This window comes from Sparus aurata, chromosome 7, assembly GCF_900880675.1.
Source record: "Sparus aurata chromosome 7, fSpaAur1.1, whole genome shotgun sequence".
Taxonomy (NCBI): domain Eukaryota; kingdom Metazoa; phylum Chordata; class Actinopteri; order Spariformes; family Sparidae; genus Sparus; species Sparus aurata.
Genome location: NC_044193.1, coordinates 7,909,539 through 7,934,046, shown reverse-complemented (window position 1 = coordinate 7,934,046; position 24,508 = coordinate 7,909,539). Strand labels below are relative to the sequence as shown.

Here is a 24,508-nt window from a genome sequence, read left to right as displayed (position 1 = left end):
AAACAATTTAGCCTATTTCACATATCTCTGCAATGCAAATCAACTGCATGGAAGTGACTGTTGTTAATAATGTGACGTCACACTGATTCTGTTTTCACCTTCTTATCCTCTCTGACGATTTAACTCAAATAATTGTTTCCCACAGAGGTTAAGATATTGAAAATTCTTCCTTTCCTCTCCATTTAATCATTACACCACCAATCATATATTTATTTTTTTTGTCCTTTTAGAGGTCATAAACAAGTAGGTTGGGAACAACTGTGTCAAACTATCAAACTGTATATAACTTACTGTAGGTAAAGAAAGCTCCATCTCGACCAGTTAAACAGTAAAATGCTGCTCACAATCTGATGTTACCGTGTTGGTGCTGTTCCTGGAACATTATAATTAATGTTCCTCCAGGACCGGCAGCACAACTGACTAATCATGTTTTTAGGGAAAAAGACTGGAAAAATACACATAAGAAGTTTTCTTTTTAAACACATGTTTAAAGTGAAAGTGAAAGGGTCACTTTTGACACAAACCATGTTTTTCATAAACCTCACCAATGGTTTTTGTTGCCAAAACAAAAGTATTTTTGTTCCCCTACATAAAACCAAACAGCGTCAGGAAACTGAAAAGAAAACACAAAGTAAGAAGTGAGCAACATCAATTATGATTTTTCAGGAACAGCGCCATGAGTTTCAAAGCTATGATATCAAAACAACATGATAGGTGCGGTCTATCAGATCATGTGTTAATACTGCTGCATTAATTGAGCATTTTACTGTTATTGTCTGCTTTAACCTGAGTTGTATACAGTTTGGTAGTTTGGTCCAGTGGTATCCAACCTAACGGTCAGAGGAAAATCTGATGAGTCATGTGATGATTGATAGGAGGAGAAAGAAGAAGAAACAAAGTTCAGCTACACACATTTGTATGAATGTTTTCTTAACCTTTCTCTAATGTTTGCTTATTTAAACTATCAGATATACCCCAGTATTAACAAACTTATGATGTGACAAAATATACCACAGGGGCCTTTTTTTTCTGTATTTCAAGTATTTTTACTACATAGTAGATTCAGCAGATAATACTAAGGAAGGGATTTTAAATGCAGGACTTTTTCACATATTGGTATCAGTGCTAAAGTAACAGATGTCCAAACACCCTTTACTCCTTACCTACACAGCAAGTGCTCAGACTTGATATTTTCTCCTTGACCAAACAGCACGTATGTTTCTAAGTCTTATGTAAAACACGGTGTTGTTGTTCTCACCACTGTGTCAGTGTGATGTCTTTGGTTACGTCTGTTGAGACGCTCACCCGTGAGCAGTTCCTGTTCCTGTTCCTGTCCCCCTAAGCTGCCTCTGTTGAGGACCAACCGTCCGCACACACACTGATGTGACATATAGTTCCTCGACTGTCATAGGCTAAGTTCATGCATTTAGGTCATAGCGTAAAACTGGAGGGGTTGGAGCTGGTGCTTCCCCTCTAGGTGCGCTTCTAGCTCCCGCATCCTTCCTCTCGCATAACGCAAAAAAGGAGCTATGACGATATCGACGTGTCGTCCACATGTAAACAAAAGCTGGCTGACCTGTCTGCCTAACCGCGGATGTTACCACTGTGTTCTTTGAGGTTGTTGTTGATGTTTTCTTCATGGCAACTACGGAAAAAAGATTTGATGCATCGGATGTGTTATTGTGGGTTTTTATTTTTCATGATGCAACACTAAAGCCGTGTCAGAAAGCATGCGCACACTTGTCAATGACTTTGTGTTTGCATCAAAAACTTTTGGAATCGAGGTGAAAGGTAAGAAGTGGTAAACGTGAGGAAGGTCACATTGTTAAGACGGTGTGGGTGGTGAATGTTTTCATGGCTGCCACCATCAGCAACACACCCCACTTCCTGTTGAGTAATCTGTTCATGTCAAAGCCCACACATGACTACTACTATTGTGTCAAGCTGGTGTCTTTGATTTTGTGAGCGTATAGCTGAGAGTTTACTGTACGTTTTAGTCATTTACTTTGCAGCAACAGAAACAACAACAAAGATCTCGATCAGGCTGTCTTACACGCAGTCACAAGATCAGCAGAAAACAATCTTCCCACAGATTTTTTCTTCTTATCATTCTATCAAGGTACACACCTATCCTCTCTCTTTGTACGTTACGATAAACCAGTGAAAACATCAATTTCCGACAGAACTGATTCAATTAAACTACATCCATAATTCCTCTGATTTAATTAATAGATGCAATTTAAAGTAAGTGCCCTTCCCATGCCCTCAGTCCATGCCTTTACACAATTGGTAGCATTTCTTAAAATGACAGATTTTCACTTCCATAAAATTCACACTTTTTGAGGTGTGGTTGTCAAAATAAAACAGGATGTTCCTTTAGTGTCTGGTAATCTAGGAAATTTCTTTTTTTTTTTTAGAGGATCGCTTTGAGGAATAGTGCAGTATCTCTACCGCAGAAAATTCAGCCCCGCCAAAGACTAGCTGGACATCTTCCTTTTTAAGTCGTGCAATAACGAAAGACAAAAGTAATCATGGAGGATTGCATGTTTGTGTGGAGGAGCCAGCATGACAATGGCAAATTAGCTTTGAATCAATTTTGGCTCATATCTGGTGGGACGGAATTTGTTGACTAGGAATGATTCATGTGAGTTAAGCCTGAATGACTAAAATAACTTATATCCACAATTCCACTGATTATTGACCTCAAGGAAAATGGAACCAGTTCATCACCAGTGGTGACAGTTTTGGTTTCTGTCTCTCTGTCTGTCATCATGGCAACTGTGGTCCTGTATACACTCATTTTAGTGGGAATTGCCTCAAAAGCAGTTTTGAGTCCTTTGTGGACAGCTTTTTGTCAGCACAGTAATGTCAAAGCTGTGCAAAATGCAGTCACACGTTTACAAGTGTGTGTACTTGAGATCAAAATGAAGGCCGAGTTTGAACGTGGGTGTGGTTCGAGTGAGGGCCAGAAGAATGGGCTCTACTTATTTATGTCTGACATACAGAGTTTTAGATGCTGTCTTCTGTTCAGTGGTGCAAAGTAGAAAAGCACATTTAATGGTGACCTTTGGTACAATGTTAGGTACTTGTACTGCAGTCAGGCTTGGAGAGTAACAGAATACATGTACTGGGATTATGTAATCAGGATACAGAAAAAAGTAACTATTTCGGTAAAGAGACATAAAAGAGTATGTTATGCGTTTGTAATTCATTTGAATCACACCAAATACACAAACATGTATCCTTATGGACCAAACACTCGTTATTAAGATGAAATCATTGATAGTTATTTTCTCTATTCTGGTATTGAGGTTGCCCAAAACTAACAGACAGCAACAAAGTTACATCACTTTCATATTGTGCTACTTAGATTATGTCACTGACTACATTTTATAACAGGCAACTGTATCCAAATTCTTGTTTTAAGCAATTAAAATGTTATGCAACTTAACACACTCAACAGTTGAGTGGAAAGCTGCATTTAATTCACAGCAATACTTATATACATATTGAGATCTGACATAGAAATCATATGGTCAGCTTGTTAAATGTGATGCATTCTTATACATAACACTACCTATGTTGCTCAACCAAATACAACATTATGACTAAAATGTACCTATTGCATTGGTAAAATCTCTCTATAAAAGCAAGGAATCTCTGTCTGAGAGTCTCAACATGGCTGCTGCGTGGTTCAAGGGTGTGCAACGTCGCATTTGTTTGGACTACAATGATACCGTTAATAATTTATTTCAGAAATGTTTTACAAATTCCGCTAGCATTGCTAACCGTAGCCACCCAGTCACGTGCGCACCAGAGCCAATCACTGCAGAGCCCGACTCCACGACACACCTTAAGAAACAAGCGATTTATACCTGCAGCGGTGCGAGCTGGACAGGGATTTGGTGGCTCGGTCCCGTTCTGTGCATCTAAACTGACTGTTGTGGATTAATTAGACTAAACGAGTCCGGACCGAGTCTGTTCGGGTCTGAGGAGATCCGGATATGCGAGGACAACAAAGTGGAATCGGAATCTGTGGATGTTCGTGTGTAGCTAGCTGCTAGCCGCTAGCCGACCCACTTCCCGAGGCGACGGACCAGACGCACCGGCACGTCCGAAACCGGACTTAGGGTAAATAATGTCCGCCACACTGTTTCGCGAACATTGCCGTCACGTTTGCTTTGCGTCTGGTGCAGGAAGAAACGGTTAAAACGGGCTTTTGTCACGAAAGTGTCCAAGCAGCAAGTTTGGTTGTTGAGGAACAGGAAGTTGTGTGAGGGACAGAGGCGGTGATACAGACAGCGACAGAGATGGGGAGTTTTGAGAGTTGAGAGATTTGTGACATACAGCATGTTTGGAATGTATAGTTAGTGTGTAATGTAGTGTTTGGTGTGGTGTGTTTAGTGTGTAGTGGAGTTGGTTTTTTGTGTTGTGAGTCAAAACAAGGAGGAGACTGCTGAATGTGGAGCAGGCAGGAATGAGCTGAGGAGCCTGAGGCATTGCCTGCATTTAAATGTAAATAGTTACGTATAACTTTGTGAATTTCAAAAACTTATGCACAAATTTAGCAAACAACAATTTATATTTGCATTATAGCTAATGCAATTGGTTTATTAAACCGTTTGTGGTTTTCACAGTAAAAAATCTAACTTTTTCCTACTCTGATTTTATGTTATTTTGTGATTTTAGGTCCATAGTGTTAATATAATATGTCAAAATGAAAAAATAACTGTACAGTCACACATGTGAGGTTGTGCTGAAAATAATGACACCAAACAAGACAAGGTAAATAGTTTTTAAGGTGAAATATAATAGTATAATCGAAAGTAGTCAAAAACAGTCAATTATATCCCTGACGTCCCACCTTCAAACACAACCTCATTTGGCCATCCATGAAAAAGCTACTGAACCTCCCACTTTTCTATAGGAAAACATGCTTTCTACGGGTAATGCACTAGTTAATCTAAAAACACTTAAATTATGCTAATTATCTTATAGTTTACAGGGCTTTGTGCAAACTTGAAGTGTGATTGCTGGATTTTCTATCATAATAGCATGTATTTTTATTGTGGTATTGTACTTGTAAGTATGTCCTCTACCACTGCTATCTTTTATCAGTACATGACGTAATGCAGGATAGTAAAAAGTACCCAACACTCTACTTGAGGCAAAGAGAAGATATCGCATTTAAGCATTTTACTTTGGTAAAAGTGAAAGTCAATCATACGAATAGTACTTGAGTAAAAGTCTTAAAGTAACTGATATTGAATCTACTTAAGTATCAAAAGTGAATATCTGGCAATGAATGTACTTAACTATCAAATTAAAGCAAAAGTTAATAGCTATTATATTCACATGAATGTTTGCACATACTGCATACTTTGGGTCAACAGATAAACTGCCTGGTCAATCATCAGATCTTATATGATAGTTCAGCATATTTTGATCACCAGAATCATTGTGTGTTTTTGTTTTTTCTGATCTGATTGTGTGTAAAATAAATCAATTTGGAAATTAGCTACTTGGGCTCTGATGCAGCATGTAATCTGACTAGTATGTAATGGAGCAAAAAGTACAACAATTGCCTTCAAAATGCAGTGAAGTAGAGGTGACGTAGCAGAAAATGTTAAGTACAGTTCTCGCGAAAATCTACTTTGTTTACATTCCATCACTGCATAATGCTGTTGAAAAATAATCATGATTTGGTGATATTTTAACATTGTGAAATTGTGTGCTGAATAAACATTTCAAATATTTCCTGGTCAATCGTTCTCTGAGTGCTTCTTTTTGTTCGGAGCAGTGATGGAAGCCTTCTTTTTGTTTATTATTTAACAATGGAGGCCACTAAACCGCCAAAATTGCATTTCAATCAAATGGCATTAACATTTTTTATAAATGAATAAAATGTCATTGAAATCCAAATTAACACAGGGTTTGATCCCACACATGCTTCATTTACATGTCAATTTATACATGGATTTATTACTAATATAAAATGACAGTGTTCTGTTTGCAATAAGGACACTTAATTTAAGCTTCCACACACTTGGTGACTTGAAATGAACTCTTCTCTCACTTGTGTGTTGCTCTAATAATTAAACCAACATTCATTTTGCAAGGATGGCCTGGTGTTACACAAGACATGGGCAGTGATACTTGCTGTGTAGTGACCACAAGTCACTTCTGCACGTCAGTTTTGTATTTTCACAGTCATCCACAGCAAAATAGCAGAAGTGAACAAAGATGTTGAAATCTTGGTGCACTTCAAGTCAGATCATCTTTGGTCCGTTTACCGTAGCTCAGGCGGTTTGGCTTCCCGTTACACTGGTCCGGATATCCGCCTGCCCTTTCACTTAGAGAAGGAACTGTAATTAAACATGCAAAATCACAGTATTAAAATCACCAATACTTAGAAATCACATTTATCAATATCAGCTTTAATTGTGGCGGAGAAGACGACATAAGTTTGGCTACCTTAACATCGTATTTCAGAGTTTAGGGGGCCCGGACAAGTTGACCAACTTCTGTCTTAAAAGTCCGTCAAACTCTGAGCAAATGTCTATATAATATACATACAAGATCATTTAGGACCCTACAACAATTAAGATACAAACTTGAACTTTCTGAAAGATTAACTACAGCTTCTTGCTTAAATATTAAAAAACAAACAAACAAACAAAAAATTACAATATCTGACTGTCCCAAAAGACTCTAAAATGACTGCAAATCAGTGCAAGGTCTCTTAAACTGGGATCAGTCTTTGAGATTAAACAAGATTATGAACTTCATACACAGTTTAAACATTTTTAAAGAGAATGGATCATAAAATAGAAGAAACAAATGAGCTTGTTTTTTAAAATACTGACCAAGAAGTTGACCAGTCAGCTGACATTTTAACAAGAGTCGTTATAGTATCACAAGGTAACTACGTTTATCTACATTTATCTTAAAGTAAGTAAAAAACAAGACTCATGATGAATCATAATAGAGTCGTGAGGTACACCACAACTTTATTCTGATCATGTGGGTGAGAGAGGGTTTTGGTTCCACAGTCAAGGAAGGGAACGTATTATGGGACGGACAGGCCTGGCACACTGTTAGTCTTTAAATGTGATTTGTTCACTGTAATAAGAACACTTAATGTTGCCACATCATTTAGTTGCATGTCAAAAGTAGTTTTGGGCTACAAATGTGGACCAAATCCAGAGAAAATGGTAATTACTGTGTAGCTACTGTCATGTACTGATTTACATTTTGTAATTGATGTGATGAAAAAGTTGATGGATTAGAATCGATTTGGCCCGCCAGATGTTTTTTTATTGAAAAAAGAAATATGCATATATTTTACAGAATTATAGAATAAAGTGACGTTACTGCTGTTTTATTTTTAGTAAGGTAAAAATACCCTCCTAATATGTAGGATCCGCATTTACTAATTATTTTTTAAAGCACAGGAAGTCAGTGAATTAAGGGAACTTGGTATCTTAGTAACATTTTGCATCTTAATATTACAACACAATACAATACAAAACCAGAGACAGCACATACATTTTCTGCCTAAAATTACTAAAATTATTAATGTAGTACAGTATTTTTCTGTTGATTGACTTTTGAAACAATCGACTTACTGTTTTCATCTCAATACCATAGATTCATATGAACGTGTCATGCCTGATTCTATCCGTGGAGATGCAGTAGGACCTATTCAACTGCTGATCCTTTAACAACTTATGACAGATCTTTTGATCATTTTGTTCAACCCAGTGTCAAGGGAGTTCATGAAATAGTGATGAAATGTAATCTATAGGAATTGTGTATATCTGGCAAAAACTGTCAATGTTTGCTGCAAACTCAAGGCTCTCATAGCTCTATGTGCATGAATCCTGATGGTTTAATGTTGTCAGTGTTAAAAGGACTGATTGTAACATATAACAATAATCACAATCTTTACTTACGCTACCCAAAGTGAATCCTACAGATTAAATGTTGTGGCTGTTTGACAAACTGGAAATACATTTTCCTAACCTTAAACAAAGTGCATTTGTTGCCTTTGTTCTGCAGGCACAAAATAAAGTTTAAACAAATCATAATAACAAAAAATGTTTTGTTAGTGGGTAAATTGGTCAATTCATTAGTTATAATCTTTAACCTACTTCTAAGATTACAAAGGTGAATTTTTTCTTGTGGTTTGCATATCTGATGTGTCTTTTCACATAAAAAACAACTAATAAACAAAGAGTTGGGAAAAAAAATAGAAACTGCATTGTTTTAACGCATTTAGTGTTACAGGCCAAGAAAAGGTAATGTAAAAGTCTGGCTCTTGGCACTTTCCTGTGTTTTCTGGCAGTTTGCACATCCATTTCTCCATCTTCATGTTGTAATTTCAATTAACACATCTATGTGGGTTGTAATGTAGTGCTGCAAGCCAGCAAATCGGACCAAAGCCAAATTAAATAAGCCCTAAATGATTGAGGGTTGAGTACAAATCATTCCACTTTTTGATTAATTTGGGAACACAATGTGATCCAACGATGTACTTATGTGTTTTGAGGAACAAAAACCTGCGAAGACTTTTTAAAACATACGCAAAACACACTAGCGTGACTCATAGGTAAATAAAAATTCTTTCATTTCTCAACAGCTAGGACAGAGTGAACATTCGAGTGACAGGTGTGTGTGTGTGTATGTGTGTGTGTTTGTATTGCTTTATCAGTGGAGTTTTTTAGGAGGTCACTTGGCCTGAGGAGGGGCTCTGATGCAACGAGGAGTTTACGGACAGACACTGCCCATTGACGGTAAAATGAGGAAAGGGGGCTGGGCTAAACTCTCAAGAAAAGAGGTCATCCTGTGTGGGAATTTCCCTCTCTCCTGTCAGCATGTGAGCCAGGAGCAGGGAACGACTGCGTGGGGCTCCGATAGGAAACGGGGGGGGGGGGGGTCATCGAAGAAAGAATGCCTAGAATGTTTGAATGAATCTGTGCCAACACTGACAGCTACAACATACGCAGCAAGCCAGCGCAAGATGTGTGCTGAAGAAGTCACAACAACAGAGTGCTGGATCTTAAATTATCAACACAATATCCGACACATTACTCTGTTCCTGTGGCTGTGTTAATTATGTTGAAATCTGTTCGCAATAATCAGCGTTACTTGCACCATTTTGTACCCACTAGGGCTTAAAGCCAGGCCACAAATACTTAGAGCTATTGTCCTGTGTACACGAAGGATAACAATGTCTTATTTAAATGTGGGTGTAGCATTCTTCAAGTGATGATGTGTTGGAAAGGGAGGATATTGCACAACAGTTAAAAGCCAAACTGTTCCATCACTGAGTGTGTTGAAATATCCAAAATGTCAGTTCCCACTGTACAAAACAGCAACAGCACAGTTTTTATACTTTATTTAGAGAGTTTAACTTTTTTAGTGCCATCGTGATGAATGCCTCCCCTTGAAAAGCTAACAGAGGTGTTTTTCTTCCTCGTCTCTGCTGTTTGAAGTGAGAGTTAGAAAACAATCCCCACCCTGAAATGTCACGGATCACGTACAAATCCCACCAGGCCTCTTTCTTTATCCTCTCTGTCTGGGGTTTGCTTTGCTCATGACAGATAAGTTTCATATTGTGCACACAGTGAAATGCATGCTCAGGGCTTGGTAAATTCCACTGCAAAACCAATTGTCAACTTATCTGTCATGTCTGGTTTAACCTCCTTTGTCACTCCCAGTTTTTAACTTCTACATTTTCTGCTGAGGGTTTTCCACTTGAGCGTTAAACGACGTTTGCTTAGGATTATACATATCTCTCATAGCGCTCACTCCCCTCCAGGTTCTTGGCTGTTGAAGCGAGACCTGAGGTGGTGTGAGGAGGTTAGTTGCTGATTAATTTTCATGCAACCTTGAACCCCTCTCTGGGCCAGTGGACCCAGCAGACTATTGACAGAGCCGTGTGCTAAAGATAAAGCTAACATTTCTGTGCGGCGTGCAGTGTGATCGAGTCGGTTTTTTTCCCTTTTTTTGTTTTTTGCTGCTCTCAGCAGTATCGTTTCAGTCTAAATTGGTTCGATGTAAATCCTGATCTGACATCTTTTGTGTCGAATCATGTCGGATAAAGAGCATACAGAGGAAAAGCCAAAAGCATTACCAAATAATCGTGTGGAGAGTTGGCTTCTTGCTTTTCTTGGTTAGGTATAAACCTCTCCTTTGTATTAATGGCAAAAGGGAATCTCAACAAATCCTCATTTTATATTCTCGATTCAGGACCTGAGGTGGTTTCTTTCACCATACAATTGCCCTTAAAAACCACTTACATGCCATCGTTTGCTTTGTGAAATCCACGGCTGATTCCAAATTTTGGTCATAGTGATCCGAGGCATTACATAAATGTCACTGATGACAGCTAGATTTATATAATTCACCCCATATCTAAAAAGAAACATTATATTCCTACATTAGTTTGATACATCTAGAGATTTTGGCATTTGGCCTGAATTAAAAGGTTGTAAATGTGCCTTATCGTCGAGCCAGTTTTTATCTGCAATATGTTGTAAGTGACACACACCATACTACACTGTCTGACTATCGTGAGTCTGAATATTTAAAGCGAGCGTGCACGTCTGTCTGAGCCTACACCTGCTGCAAAAAAAGGACAGAAAAGAAGAAATTACAATTGAAATTGTTTAAACAAAGTATAAATCTGTTTAATTCAATAAAATATCAAGTACAATTAAAGCATTTCCCATTTCAATATTAAATAATTAGACTTATTTCATTCATTGCCAATAGTATTACAAAGAGTTGCATCATTTCACTGCAGCACAACTCTTCCCTTGACAACCACACTGCTCCAGATACACAAAAATGTAGAAATTCACTCGCATGTATGTAAAACCTGCACAGAAATACTGCATACACAAAATTACATCTGAGAATAAAGCTACAGTGACATGTGAAGAATGGTGAATGATTGCGCAATCCATGCACCCACTTCTACAGTCCCATTCAAAGTGTCCTTGTAAACTGGTGGTCACTGTCTTCACCTGTGAAGCGTACCGTTTTCACCTCCGGCTCTAAAGTCCACCAATGATTAGACAAGCGGCCCAGTGATCCGTAAGGAGTCACTGGAGGAGGTTTTTTTAAAAAAAATTTTTTTAACATTGTCCAGTGGCGGAGAGCAGATTGCGCAGGGTGGACAGCTCTCTGGACAGCTGCTCTACGCGCTTTTGTAAACGATCGTTCTCCGCAGCCAGTTCCAGCACTTTATGTTGAGTCTCCAAGTTGCGCATTTTTGCTTTGTCCCTGCTCTTCCTCACGGCGAGGTTGTTCCTCTCCCGCCTCACCTTGTACTCTTCACTGTCCTTGTCCAGGCGTTTCTTTGACTTCCCGCTGGAGATTTTGCCCCCGTGCGATGGTGACCTGCTTTTACCTGACGGGGCAGGTGTGCCGGGCGGGCTGGAGCAAGTCGAGGACGCAGTGGAGATGTTCCCGAGGCTGCCGCTGGTGGACTGGTAATGAAGGTAGGACCTCATGTCATAACCAGACGATCCGTTCTCCATCTTTGCGTCTTCCTGACTATCGTCTCTCTCGGCAGCAGCAGCGGCGGCGGCAGCTCTGTAGCGACTCAGTTCGGGGCTGAGCACACTATCCACACGGGTCTCCTGCAGATCGGTGTAACCCAGCGCGTAGGGCTCCCTGGGGTCCCTCAAGTTGTCGCACTGACTTGTCTCCAGCTCGTTCAGCAGCGAGTAGTTCTTGTAGCTCTGTAAAGCTGCAACTCTCTTGATCTTGTTCTCCGCCAGGAAATCTGAGTACACGTCCCCCTGTTGATGCTGCTGCGGACAGTGCAACGCTGAGTCCAGGTAAACACTGAAGTCTATCGCTCTCTCCCGCTCTTCAATGCCCAGCTCCGTCATCGAGTCACCGAGCCTCCAATATGAGCTGCCGCTGACGGGACTGATAATGCTGTCTCGGTTGTGGATAGCGAAGCTGCCCTCGTCGTAGAAGCCGGCCACTTCCATGGATCTTAACACCCGCCGGATTGCAGGAGCATGGAGGGCAGAGATCAGACGCCCTGAGTGGTTCTGGTCCGGTGGTCTCAGATGTGAAATGGCTCGAGTGTGTGAATGTTGTTTGTTTAAATCCCCTTAGTCACTGCCTGTGACAGCATGCAGTGAAACTACTTTGGGGAGACAGCGCGACTGGATAGAGCAATTGACAGGTCTTCCTGTCTCGTGGGGGTTTTTATGTAGAAACAAGGGGCGGGGTTTAGCTGGGCAGGTGTGTGACGTACATCGAGGAGCCAACCGGACAACCTGTGCTGCTTTTAGAGGGCCTTTCCCACATTCAAATGTCTGTCTCCGGACATAATGATTAAAAAAACAACCAAATCTGTGTTTTTTGTGTTTTGTTCTTGACGGATATCTATGTCACAGACTTCAGGATGCAGCAGCAGAATAAAGAGGGGAAATGCGACCTTTGTGGTTTTCATTAATAAGAAATTAAAGGAACTAAAACAGAAATAAAAAGTTGAACATAGAAACCCAGAGAGCCAGACAACATCTGTCAATAAAATGAGACGGATACTTCTGGTGGACAGCACGTCCCTTCACGCCATCTACAGTCACGACTCATTTACTCGACAATAATGGAAAAATCCCAAAGACAGGCAACCCTTTTCTGAGTTCATGCTTAATCGTTTCATAAGAAGACACCCCGGTAAGCAGTCGGGAACACATCACCAGACAGCTGTTTCCCCACAACATCAACAGACTTGTTAAAAACAGTCTGTGTGTGTTGTTGTGTGGTAAAAGTACAAGATGATGCATCAACTCCAACACTGTATGAGGGTCAGGGTGGGTGTTGTGAGAATTGCAGTCAGCCTGGTTTGTGTCTAAAATGGTTCAGTGTGTTTTCAATAAAGTCCAACAAGATTTTCTACATGTCACTGTGCATCTTGATTTTGTTCTAAGAAACATATATGCTCAGCAGGTCTAATCAGCCCAAATGACTGTCCATAACTTGACTTTTTGCTCTTGTCACAGAGTATTAAAGTACAAGCTCAATTTTGGATTCAATGTGAGGTCCTACTGCCATCCTGTGGTGAGATTCATGAATGTACATAAGCAACATATCTTACAAGAGGAAGTTTATCCAAGTGTGCTATTACTTCTTTATAAATGAAAATAAGAGGATATGCGTTCAGTTTACTTTGTATGTACTTGTCAGAGATATACTTTACAAAGTGAAGTTAAAGTTTACTTGGTTCATACTGAAAAGTATACAGAAAAGTCTAACCATTTGGCTCATACCTGTATTTAAGAGGTAGAATGTAATATTGGAGAAGGAATTAAAACTCAAATATAATATTATAATATAATGCTCAAGCTTAATATTCACAATATGAATGGGGACACCTTGGTACCTTTAAAACAGTAAAGTTGCACTACAAAATAAAACTTAGATATAAAGTAGTTGTATACAGAAAGTTACTAATCATACACTTTACGTATACTCAGATGTATATTTTTATAGACTAAAAAGTGGGTGCATTTACTCTCAAGAAGTACTGATGTAGTACACTTCTAAGTATATGTCTAGTACACTGATATAATTGCGTTTACTACATAAAGTAGACTTGGAAATTTATTTGAACTGTACTTTAACCGTCAATTGTATTCTGCTTCAACTTATCATGAGAAGTAAACGTTGATTGCAGGAAAAGGAAGTTGAGCTGGCGATACATTTCTATCATAGACTAAATGATTGAATAAACTCAAGTTTTATCCTGTGTTGTTGTTATTAGTGACTCTGAGGAAAATGGAAGCAATTCAGTTGTCTTTGCAACAGCGGAGGCGATAATAATAACACTTGGAAATGCTATGGGGGGAATATTCGTCTTTTTCCATTTAAAGTTGACTTTATAAATTTAACTGGAATTATGCTTCATTTTTGTGAGGGATAAGAGGGTTCATCTAAATGTTTAGGACACGTGTACCTCTTCATAAACTGTTTCACTGGTGTGCAGCCAAAAACACTTTCCTGTTTGGGTATGTCGTCAAAACACCTCCTGACTTTGACTCAAATTTACATCCTTCCCCTTTACAAGCAAAAGAAAGCGCTGGTGGTACATTTTATTCTGTGACTCATTGGGATCTGTGACCTAATTGCTATGATGTATCTTATCTTTTGTGTGGATTAACTGTTAAATACAAAAATTGTGACTCCCTAGATAGAACATACACTGCGCCAGATCGACATGGTGGAAGGCCCTGGAGCAAATATTTGCTGTTTGGCCCCTAACGACCAACCACCTCCAATCAGTTAAGTATGTCCTCGGTCACCTCCTGGTTTCAAGTACACTGACATTGTACACATGACAGCTTCATTATTTGGCCAGAAAGAAACCAGGACTCATATGCTGGGAAAATACCACCTGACAGACCTCAAAGGTCTTAAAGGAAAAATTCAGCCAAAAAAGTAAATTCAGTCATTATCTAGTCAACCCCATGCCAAGAGAAAGTCAAGTGAGGTTTCATAGTCCGCAAAGCATTTTTGGAGCTTCACAAAGAAACGCTGTACTCTCCTAAACAAGTAAAACAAATGGGACTTGTTTTGAAATATATTTAAAAAACCAGAATGGCTCCAAGTCTCACAATACCTGAGATGCCTGAGAATTAATTTAAGAAGACATTATTTACACCCTCTACACCTGGTAGAGTTTGTGTATCAACCTTAAACTGAGTGCGTTCTTAAAGGCTGTAAGTAACGTCTTTTCAAAAAAATAATTAGAGGGATAGATATTTGACACAGATTCTCTCAAAACCTGGCCACAAGATAAACTAATAATGTGAATCCTATCGGAGCTGATATTGTGATATATTGATGCATTAGTTACCAAATATGCAATTAATCAAATCAGCAAAACCAGTTGGCACATAGTGAACCTTGGACTTTTAAGGGGCCCTTGCCAGAACTATCTGGTTTTTAATCCAGCCTTGAACACACATTTTTGAGTATTGAAATCTTTGTCCTGGCTCTTACAGCCTACTTTACCTGAGTATTTTGACATAGTTTTACTTCTACTTCACTCAATTTCAGAGGGCAATACCTTACACCTTTAATACCACTATAGTTACTAACTATTGTGGATTCATATCCCTCAAAAATAAATAAAACCCAGGCGAGTGAATGAGACCCAACTTAAATATATGTAAGTGCTGTGGCTAAATACAAATTTGACTTCTACTACATGACTACAAATACTTGGTTTATACTGGAAGGTACACAAAAAAGTCTGTTTGGCTTTAAAAAAAAAGCTGGCCAAATTAGTCACTTCCAAATATATGACTAATACAGTGACATTAGTTAACTCACAACATTAAGTAGACTTTACTTAAACTGTCAATAGACAAGTTTTAGTTAGTTGGTTTTAGTGGTAATACCAGGACCAACAACTTACTTGTACAGGACTACTTTTTTGTCGTAGTAGTGGCAGTTACAGAAGAATGGAAAAAGCTAAATTGTCGGCTAACAGTATCACAAAGTAAAGTATACCTAAAGTTAGCTAACATTAGCTAACGTTAGCTACAGACAGCAACTGGTCCTACCAGACCAAGTGAGACTGACTGACCCTGACTGTAATGGACTAAGCAACGCTTCGTTTCAGTGTATATGGATTCAACTTTGGGTTTATAGGGGGAAGAATGAGTCATTTCTTATTTTGAAAGTTAGCTAAGTTACACAAGTTCTCCAAACTTCTCCCACTGAGCCGTTAACATCTCACCTGACTGAGTTGACAACCAGGAGTCTCCTCCACGGTTAAAGCTGTAAAATCAAACAATCTAACGGGTGACAGATGACGCTACAACACCTAACCACCCCACTTTTTTCATTTAATGTGAGAGGGCTCCATCTGCTGTACATCCAGCAGTAAAGGCTGAGCGAGCACAGCGAGCTTCAGAGAGGACGGGTGGGGTCAGGAAATGCGGTCTTTCCGCTCGCAATCCCTATTGGTCAATCGGCTTTCTGGGGAACGTCTCCCCGAAAGCTGATTGGCTGCTGCGCTCAACGGTTTGCACTTGATTGGTTGAAAACGCTACGCTGTCTGTGGGCTGAGAAGTTGATGATTCCGTTGGCTCCTGACTGTGAGTAGAGAGATTGAAGGGGCTGGGCCCACGGTGGAGAAATGGCGAGAATGGTTAACGAGAACGGTTGTGGAGCGGAAACACAGAACCCCGAGCCGCAGGGACCGGGCCGAGGCGCGGCCAGATGGGGTCCACAACACGCCGGCGCCCGAGAACTGGCCAATTTATACTCACCAGGTGAGTGGATCCTCTTAGCGGCTCCGTCTAACGAGCCCGTTCGCCCGGTTCAAGTGTCCATAAGTGGCGTGACATAACGACAGGCTTTACACAACGTAGTTAAGAAACAACAAAAAACTACTAAATTCAACAGCAAGAACACCGGTTTGTCTTCAGCTGCTACTGATACATGACACCGAACAATGAGCGACAGTACTGTGTTTGTCTGTGTGTGTGGGTCAGTCACACTTTTGTTGTTACACAATAGGAATCATGTGAGATTTGTTGAATTTGTGTTTGAGTCGCTGTTGTCCTTTTGACATTTCGAGCATCAGGCGCAGGTTAGAAGAATCCACTGCTGTGCTTTAGGCTCAGGAGCCTCGTTCGGACGTGGAGCTGCTGTGACCTTTCATAACAGCGCTGCTGCTGCTCAGTCAGCCTCATGGACTGTAACTCAGAGAGAAAAGCATTAACAACTGAGGATCTGAACAGTTTTTAGATTCCACTCAAACAGTCCTCCCACCACCTTACATACTCATTTTTTTTTGCTCTTGAATGTACAAAGTGTAAAGCCTTCACACCCTTTGTACAAATACTTGCTCCTCGTATCAGGAGAAGGACTGGTCTAGGATCTGAATCTCAGAGTTTTACCTGCCTTAGGGGCTTCTTTTTTAAATGGAAAGTGTGGACAGGTAATTCAGGCCCAGCTGCTCACCAGCCATGACACTAGTATAGCGAGAGGAACGTTACCTCACTGGGTCACTGTTACAAAAAAAAAAAAAAAGCAGCTGATAATGAACTGCGGTGACTAGATGAACTCAACCTTTGGACATTTTAGATGAAGTGATGTAATATCAAGTTCATGTGCAGGACTGGAGACGTGATATAACTGAGAATGTTATCAGGGAAGTGTTCCATGTTTAATCATGGTGTTTTTCCTTTAAGGCAAAAGATGTCAAGAATGGATAAGTGTCGTCCTCTGCTTCTCTCTCATGGCCTTCAATTTCATTCACCTTCTTGCCAATTTCCACCTGGGACATCTGTGGTACATCCTGTTGAGCATTGGTAAGAAAAATTATACAATGTTCTTCAGTTTTTCCGAGCTGTGTTGGTTGTTCTCACTTTTCTCACTCTCTCGTTTTCAGCGGCAGGAATACTCACGGCAGACTTTGCGTCCGGACTTGTTCACTGGGGAGCCGACACGTGGGGATCAGTGGATCTGCCCATCTTCGGGAAGGTAACCATAACCTGATCTCTCATCTATTTCTCCCTAAAATAGAATCATTTGTTTGTGTTATAAATACTGTGAACATTTTCCCGCATTTACATTGCGTACTGTTTCCTGTTTGACACCCTGTCTGATCTGTCCTGCAGGCCTTTATACGACCATTTAGAGAGCACCACATCGACCCGACAGCCATTACCCGTCACGATTTCATTGAGACCAATGGTGACAACTGCATGCTGACCATAGTCCCCCTAGCAAACATGGCCTTCAACTTCCTCACCCTCTCCCCCGGTGAGTTTTGTATCAACAAACTCAGCCTGACATTTACTTCTACATGAAACTGCTGTGTCATTTTCGAAGCCATCACTTAAAAGTAGCTGACCCAAGAAAAAAGGAAAAAGACATCAGAGTTCTGTCTCATCCTGCCTCTGTTTCCCTTTCGCAGCGGAGATTTACCATAACTACCCCTGGTACTGCTACTTGTTTGCACTGGCCATCTTCGTGACCCTCACCAACCAGATTCACAAGTGGTCGCACACGTACTTTGGCCTGCCTCGCTGGGTGGTGTTCCTACAGGACTGCCACATCATCCTCCCCCGCAAGCACCACCGCGTCCATCACGTCTCCCCTCACGAGACGTACTTCTGCATCACCACAGGTTCGTCTTCATTTCCTCGTTATGAAACTGTGCTTGTGTGTCGTGTTTTAAAGTGAAACTGAAAACTTTATGTTGGAGTTGGGCAATGTCTACCAAACTGGCATATGATGACGTCCACATTGAAACATGAATGATGATGACATTGTTGTTGGGCAGTGGGGGGGGGGGGGTTGTAGGTAGTGTGTCCCCTCTAGGTTGCCATATGGCAGGAGCTCAGGGCATTCAGGGTGAGACTATTTTGGTTGCACATGTGCACAAAAGACTCTCCAACAAAACACTGTCGTTGGTAGTGTTGGGGAAAAATATGATTCTCCCCTGTCATTCTCTCCATACAATCGGAGGTCATGCGTATCTTGTACAGATGTTAAAGTCTGGATAACGATAGTGACAATTGCTCTACAAGAAATCTTCTCATGGTCTCTGCAACCTAGATACTCAAAGCTATTGTAAATATGTCTACAGAACAGATGTCTGACGAACCAAGCCAAGGCTAAGCTAACTGTTTGCATAAACCTCGTAAGGAGGCCTTCGATCTATCTGTGTTAGCAGACTAAGTGTCTCTGACCTATTTTACCTCTTAGTCCTCTAGCTAGAGGGGAGAGAACTATGTATGGGAAGGATGCTTCCTGAAGCTGTAAGATATAATGTGGACATTTGGGAAGACTCTGTGCAGACAGATGTGATGTTATTTTGCTCCATCGGTTTCTCTGAGTCTTATTCATCTGTTATGAATAGTGAAGGCGATCTGAAATTCCACAACAGGGAGCACTGGTGAGCCTGAAATGCAGTTATTAATTTACATCATTAATTTTTTTACACAATTGAGGTTCTCACAATTTCTTGTTCCATGTGCATTGATTTTAATGCAGAAAAATAAATATTCCTGTTTAGAATCTTCGAAATAATGTGTTAAGAAATAAAATGTATTAATAGGTGCATCTAAGTGAAAAGGTTAGGCGACCTAACAGCAATCTCCGACTGTCTGATCCAGCCTAGAAAACTGTCTCCCATTACCAGCAGAGTCAGATCAACTCTCACATTCCTGGCTGGCCTGACATTCACCCTTGTGACAGATTTAAAAGAGTCTTCGTTTTCGCCCCACATCTTAAGCTTAGTTGTGTTCGGCTTCGGAAGCTGGAAATAAAAATAGAATGCTAGTAATACTGAGTCACCTAAGGTTTAATTAGTCATTTCAGGTTTAATTTGAAAGTAATAAATGGAACATGGAGATGTGGTGTTAGTGCATTGAGCAGCAACGAACTTCTTTTAATTTTCTCTCCGACATGGAACAAACGCCAACAACTCCCACCTCACGGCAGCTCTGAGGGGACACAATACTTTACTGCTCTCTCTGGTTGGGGGCCTCTAAAATCATGATGTTTCGATGGCATCTTCCAATAGGCCCAGCACTACTTTATGAATGAGAGTCAGGCACTCTGTCATTGAGCTTTCTCTCTCCAGGTTGGCTGAACTACCCTCTGGAGAAGTTCGGTTTCTGGAGGAACCTGGAGGATCTCATCCAGAGTGTGACGGGAGAGAAGCCCAGGGCCGACGACCTGAAATGGGCTCAGAAAGTCAAGTAAAGCTGCAGGCTAACTGCACCCTACCTCAGAAGACGCTGGTTCCGTCCGGCTCATCCCCTCTTTTGCCTCACTTAAAACTGTAATCCGTAGGAAGAAAAAACTAACAAACACTTTCTGATGCCATAGCTTTAAGTCTTGCACATTTTGTCTGTTTTTCAAGAAGAGGGCTCTGTTGACGGATTTTCTTTCATTACTCACTCACGGAGATCGCCATTTCAAATTGCAATATATTCTTCACTCTGCGTATGTCGAACACAACTCAACTCTGAAGGTATGGTCAGATACGGAATTTTGCGATCGCTTTCTGAGGAGATTTAAAGGTTTTTTTTTCCCTCACGACAGAAATTTCAAACAAACCCAAGACAGAATACTTGAAAGAGTGAACTCTCCCTCGTCCTCATCCAGAGCCACAGCCGTTTATTTGCGGAGTGGATGAATCGCTCTATATTTAGCACTGCTTTATTTTCTCTGGATCAGCCTTTTTTTCATCTCTTTTAAAGGGTCTATTGGTGTGCAGGTAATAAAATTGGATGTAGGCCATGGTAAGTAGTAGGGGTGGGGTGATGTAGAGGTTTTTGGATGCTTTACCAATGTTGAAAGCTTAAGAACAAATTTGTTAATTGCTGTTACATTTGTTGACGTCTTGCACATTTGATTTTCGCTGCACACTTTCATTTTGAAAGAGAGGTGATTACAACATATGTTAATGAATTAGATTATTTTTCATTACTGAGTCCCATTTTTGTTTGCTACAAATCAAGACGCAGCCATATTTAATAGTTTAGTCATGGATTTGTAAATCTTAGACAACGACTACAGTTACAATTGATGCAAAATGTGAGGTCTGACGGCTCAGAAAATGAGTTTTAAAGGAAAACAAACCAAAAAGTAAATAATAACTGTACTGCTAATATTGCTGTCAGATCCCAAGCTGGCAGTCTGATTAGATTTTGCATTGTTTTGGACATTGAAACATTCTGCATCTACATCTTTAAAGGGGCTCCGTGGAACTAAACTAATGTTAGCTACTGTTTGCTCTCTGTTGGCCAAGAGAGCCACTAGAGAAGGTGCATAAAGTCACATCGTTTGAACCGCATCCTTCAACAAATTAAATTCACAATCAGGGAGCATCACACAACTTAAGAAACTAAGTGAGATGGAAAGGTTCTAATTTTCACATTCACTCCCTGAGCCAATAAAAAAGTGATTCTTATGTGTAAATTGCTACACATTCTTGCACAGAGCCCTTTAATAATAATGGATGTGCAATTTTCAGGCCAAGCTATTCGATCAGAAGAAGTCACTTTGATAAAAAAGTGTGTGACTGAAGTCAGCGTTGATGCTTAACCATTAGAAAACCAGTCCAGATAGACTTGTATGATCTGGTTGTTCTGCTGAGTCAGAAGACTTCTTAGATGATTGTGTGTCCTCTGTGAAAAGCATTTTAAGTTTTGACTCTTTAATAGACTGTTCTGCAAAAGAGAGGCGCATGAAGTTTTGTCGAGCTGCCTTACACAACACAGATGCAGTACTTGTGTGTTCTTCGTTGTTTTGTTTCATTTGCAGCACTTCTCTGTCTTTCTGGGATTTGTGTCTCAGTGAATCAGACACAGATGCTCTTAATATGTGCCAACAGTGTGTAACATTGTTTTCACTCCCCACCTGTTGCTATTCTTTTGTATTGTGGGAAAGAACGGTCGGTTTTCAGAGCGTAACATTCCCTGTGAGTTATGTTGCCACCGTGTACCGTCTTGGTAACCGTGACAAACAGACTCGGTGATGTCACAAGGGCTTCGATGAAGGCTGACGATCCAGGAATTTATTCACGCTTACAGATGAGATTATGTAATTAATCGGTCGGTTGAGAGTTTTTCTAACGGTTTAGTCTGTTGTTTGTAAATGTATTGTACAGCTAATAACTATGCAGTTTAATAAGAGGCCCTTAACTATATGTCTTAACTCATCTGATTAGGTTAAAATGCCTTTCTTTTTCTAATAGTTTACACCTAGTTGCTAAGTTGGAAAACTGGAGCTCAAAAATTTAGCTACTTGATGAACTGCATGAAAAAATTACTTTTACTAATTGAGATGTCACAGACGTAAGAATGCGTGCATGCCTACAGCATGTCGGCTTGTGCAAGCAATACACCAGGTCACCAGCTTTCCTTTGAGTTTGTGTAAAGCAGACGCTAACCGGGGAGGATTGTGCTCGCTCCAGGTGAAATTGATCGTGCTGCTTACAAAAAGAAGACCCAGGTTCGAACCACCCCAAATATTCTCCCGTTCCAAGGAAATCCTGTCAGAGGTTTTTTTTTCGGGTTTAAATGGAAGGAGCTAATCTTGCTGTTCGGTTGGGTTGACCAGGTTAAAGGCTGAATTATTAAGCTTCTGGTGTTCTAGTCAAAGTAGACGATTTAGTGATAGTTAATTCTTAAGCCAAAATTCTGTTCTATGTTGTGTAATATTCCAGTTTTTTAAATCCTTCATACTTGATCATATGAAATTATTCACCATAGGTCAACAGCCGGCTGCAGATTGCATAGTGCTTGTAGAGTTTTGTGAGAAGCAGTTTTTTGTGCTCTAGGTTGTGTGATACATGCTGGTATACGGATACCGTTAAGTGTCTCTGCGTCACAGTTTAAGGCCTGCGTTCAAAGTCCTACTCCTGTAGTTCTTTTGGATCAGTAGTATTAGGCAAAATATTACTCGGGCACCACTAACTGCAGTCAGTAGACAGACAGCTTATTTTTGGCTCTACTGGATGTTTCATTGCTTCAGTATATTACTTTTTGTGATAATATAAGGTTGATGACGGTTGTAAGGATGTTTTGTGTTTTTGTAAAACTGCTAAATAAGACAATAGCTAAGGATAACGGTTAGAAACACAGATTATGATATGCCATAATTAGTCTGGAGATTGACTTAACTGACACCCTTTAAAAAATATGTGGTGAGCTCACAAGGAACCCAAACCATATTAATCTTGCTATAATTGCTATTTATGGCTGTCATAGTTGGGAGTCTGGTTGCGAGTATCGATCTATTGTGCATCGATTTATTCTTCATTCTTATTCTCCAGATGATCTCAGGATTGTGGTTAGAGCGATTTAAGGTAGTTTATTATGAATTTGTTGGGAAAACGAACACTCCGTTAGTGAAGTTAAGGCCTTTATTTAGTTGATAGAAGTCGTTTAAATCATTCATTTCCGTCAGATTCTGTTGGCCAAAGAAGCCGAATGATTTTAAATGCATTATAGCTTCTATTGTAGCCATATGTCAGTACAGTTAACTTGGCCTTCTGTTGTTGAGCTAGAAGTTGTGATTAAGTTGTGTTTGGTTTTCAGGCTTAGACAATGGGCTGCATTGGATTTGAAGGGTACTTTGTAATGATGATGTGTGGTAAACTAAATATTTCCCCCACTGGAAACAATTTTGTGAAAGCCAATGAACGTGTTGGTAAGTGGTGTGGGCAGTTGGTGTTGGTATGTTTGACATTCTGTGCTGAAATCACTTTTGTAATGATCCTTGATCTTTTTATTGAATTGCCTTATCCTCTCCCTGATTGATTTACTTTAAAACTTGCCAGCGATATGGGAAAAACAATTTATTGACCGACCTTAAATTTACTTGCCTCTCAATTCTTCAAGAGGCGAGACCCATATGGATGTTGTAGTTGGTTCTGTATGCTGGTGGTGATGGAGTTTTAGATATCAGAATAATGCCTCGATGCCTTTCTGTTGTCTTCAATTTGGGAGACTAACAATGTATATATTAAACTGTATTTATAAATAAACTAAATAAACAGTTGATAATTACACTACCTGTTGTGTCTGATTAATGTCTTTCTTTCTTCTTTGCTTTAAGATGTTGTAGCTATGATAATTCAACTGCACTTTCTTTATACTGTTACTCTCTCACTTTGCCTTTATATCTCACTTATTCTACTTTAAGAGTTTACATTCAGAGCACACTGCTTTGTAAGAAAAAAAAAATGAAATTTTTCATTATCCTATCACCCCCATGATGAACAAAGGTTTGGTGAAGTTTTGTAGTCCACAAAACATTTCTGGAGCTTCACAGCAAAACAAAATTGCAGCATTCTACTAAACAACTTAAGCAGATGGGGACTGTTTTAAAAAGTAAACAAAGAAAACATAAAATGAGTCTCTGATTTGAAAAGGCTACTTCTGCCATTTTAAAGCCAAATTCGTCACTTTGTCGCTTCTAAACCAAATGGGGATTATACGGGTTCTGTAGACTTGGATTAAGTCAGGTGAGCTTTCAGTTGTTTTTTTAAAGGGGCTCTGTAGAACTTCTGTTTTGTGCTTGACTCCATTTCTCAACTAACATTAGCGACTGTTACTCAGTGTTACCAGAGAGTGGAGAGAGGAACTGACACAAGGCACTTGAGAACGTGGATACAGTCACATCTTTTGGATTGTTGCGGACAATCCGACCCAAGTCCTTCACACAGAAATCCACAGTCCAGTGAAATCAAATAACGTATTCATCCACAGGCTTGTATAGGCAACTCAGAGAGACGAGAAAGGTCTAATTTTTCACGTCAAACTCCACTTTACTCATGTATGGCCAATAAAAATTGGATTTATGCATGTAAATTGCTACAGATTGTAACACAGAGCCCCTTTAATGTTTTAAAGATCCAACTTGTAAGAAATGTTGATATTTGAGTCTCGCTGCCAACTTGTCAAAAACTGATGAGTTGGGAGTGAGACTCAAAAATCTA

The 24,508-nt window shown here is 40.0% G+C and overlaps 2 protein-coding genes and 1 long non-coding RNA gene across 4 annotated transcripts in view; 1 reads left to right on the top strand and 2 right to left on the bottom strand.

Moving 5' to 3' along the window:
* Window positions 1–5,933: 5,933 nt before the first annotated feature.
* Window positions 5,934–24,508, bottom strand: part of LOC115585582 (uncharacterized) — an 83,299-nt gene continuing 64,724 nt past the window's right edge. The window contains exon 5 of one of the 2 annotated variants that reach the window (XR_003984726.1): window positions 5,934–6,365. This is a non-coding gene — a long non-coding RNA (uncharacterized LOC115585582). Of the gene's footprint in view, window positions 6,366–17,452; window positions 17,563–24,508 lie in introns of those variants that run through there. The other variant, XR_003984728.1, reaches the window with a different exon arrangement.
* On the bottom strand, window positions 10,670–12,208 carry cebpb (CCAAT enhancer binding protein beta). The gene has a single exon (XM_030424045.1). The coding sequence runs from the start codon at window positions 12,009–12,011 to the stop codon at window positions 11,145–11,147; it is 867 nt and encodes a 288-aa protein (XP_030279905.1). The 5' UTR covers window positions 12,012–12,208; the 3' UTR covers window positions 10,670–11,144.
* peds1 (plasmanylethanolamine desaturase 1) lies at window positions 16,110–23,581 on the top strand. Its single transcript, XM_030424046.1, has 6 exons — window positions 16,110–16,313; window positions 17,238–17,357; window positions 17,438–17,529; window positions 17,667–17,811; window positions 17,966–18,178; window positions 19,640–23,581. The coding sequence occupies exons 1-6, from the start codon at window positions 16,178–16,180 to the stop codon at window positions 19,759–19,761; spliced, it is 828 nt and encodes a 275-aa protein (XP_030279906.1). The 5' UTR covers window positions 16,110–16,177; the 3' UTR covers window positions 19,762–23,581.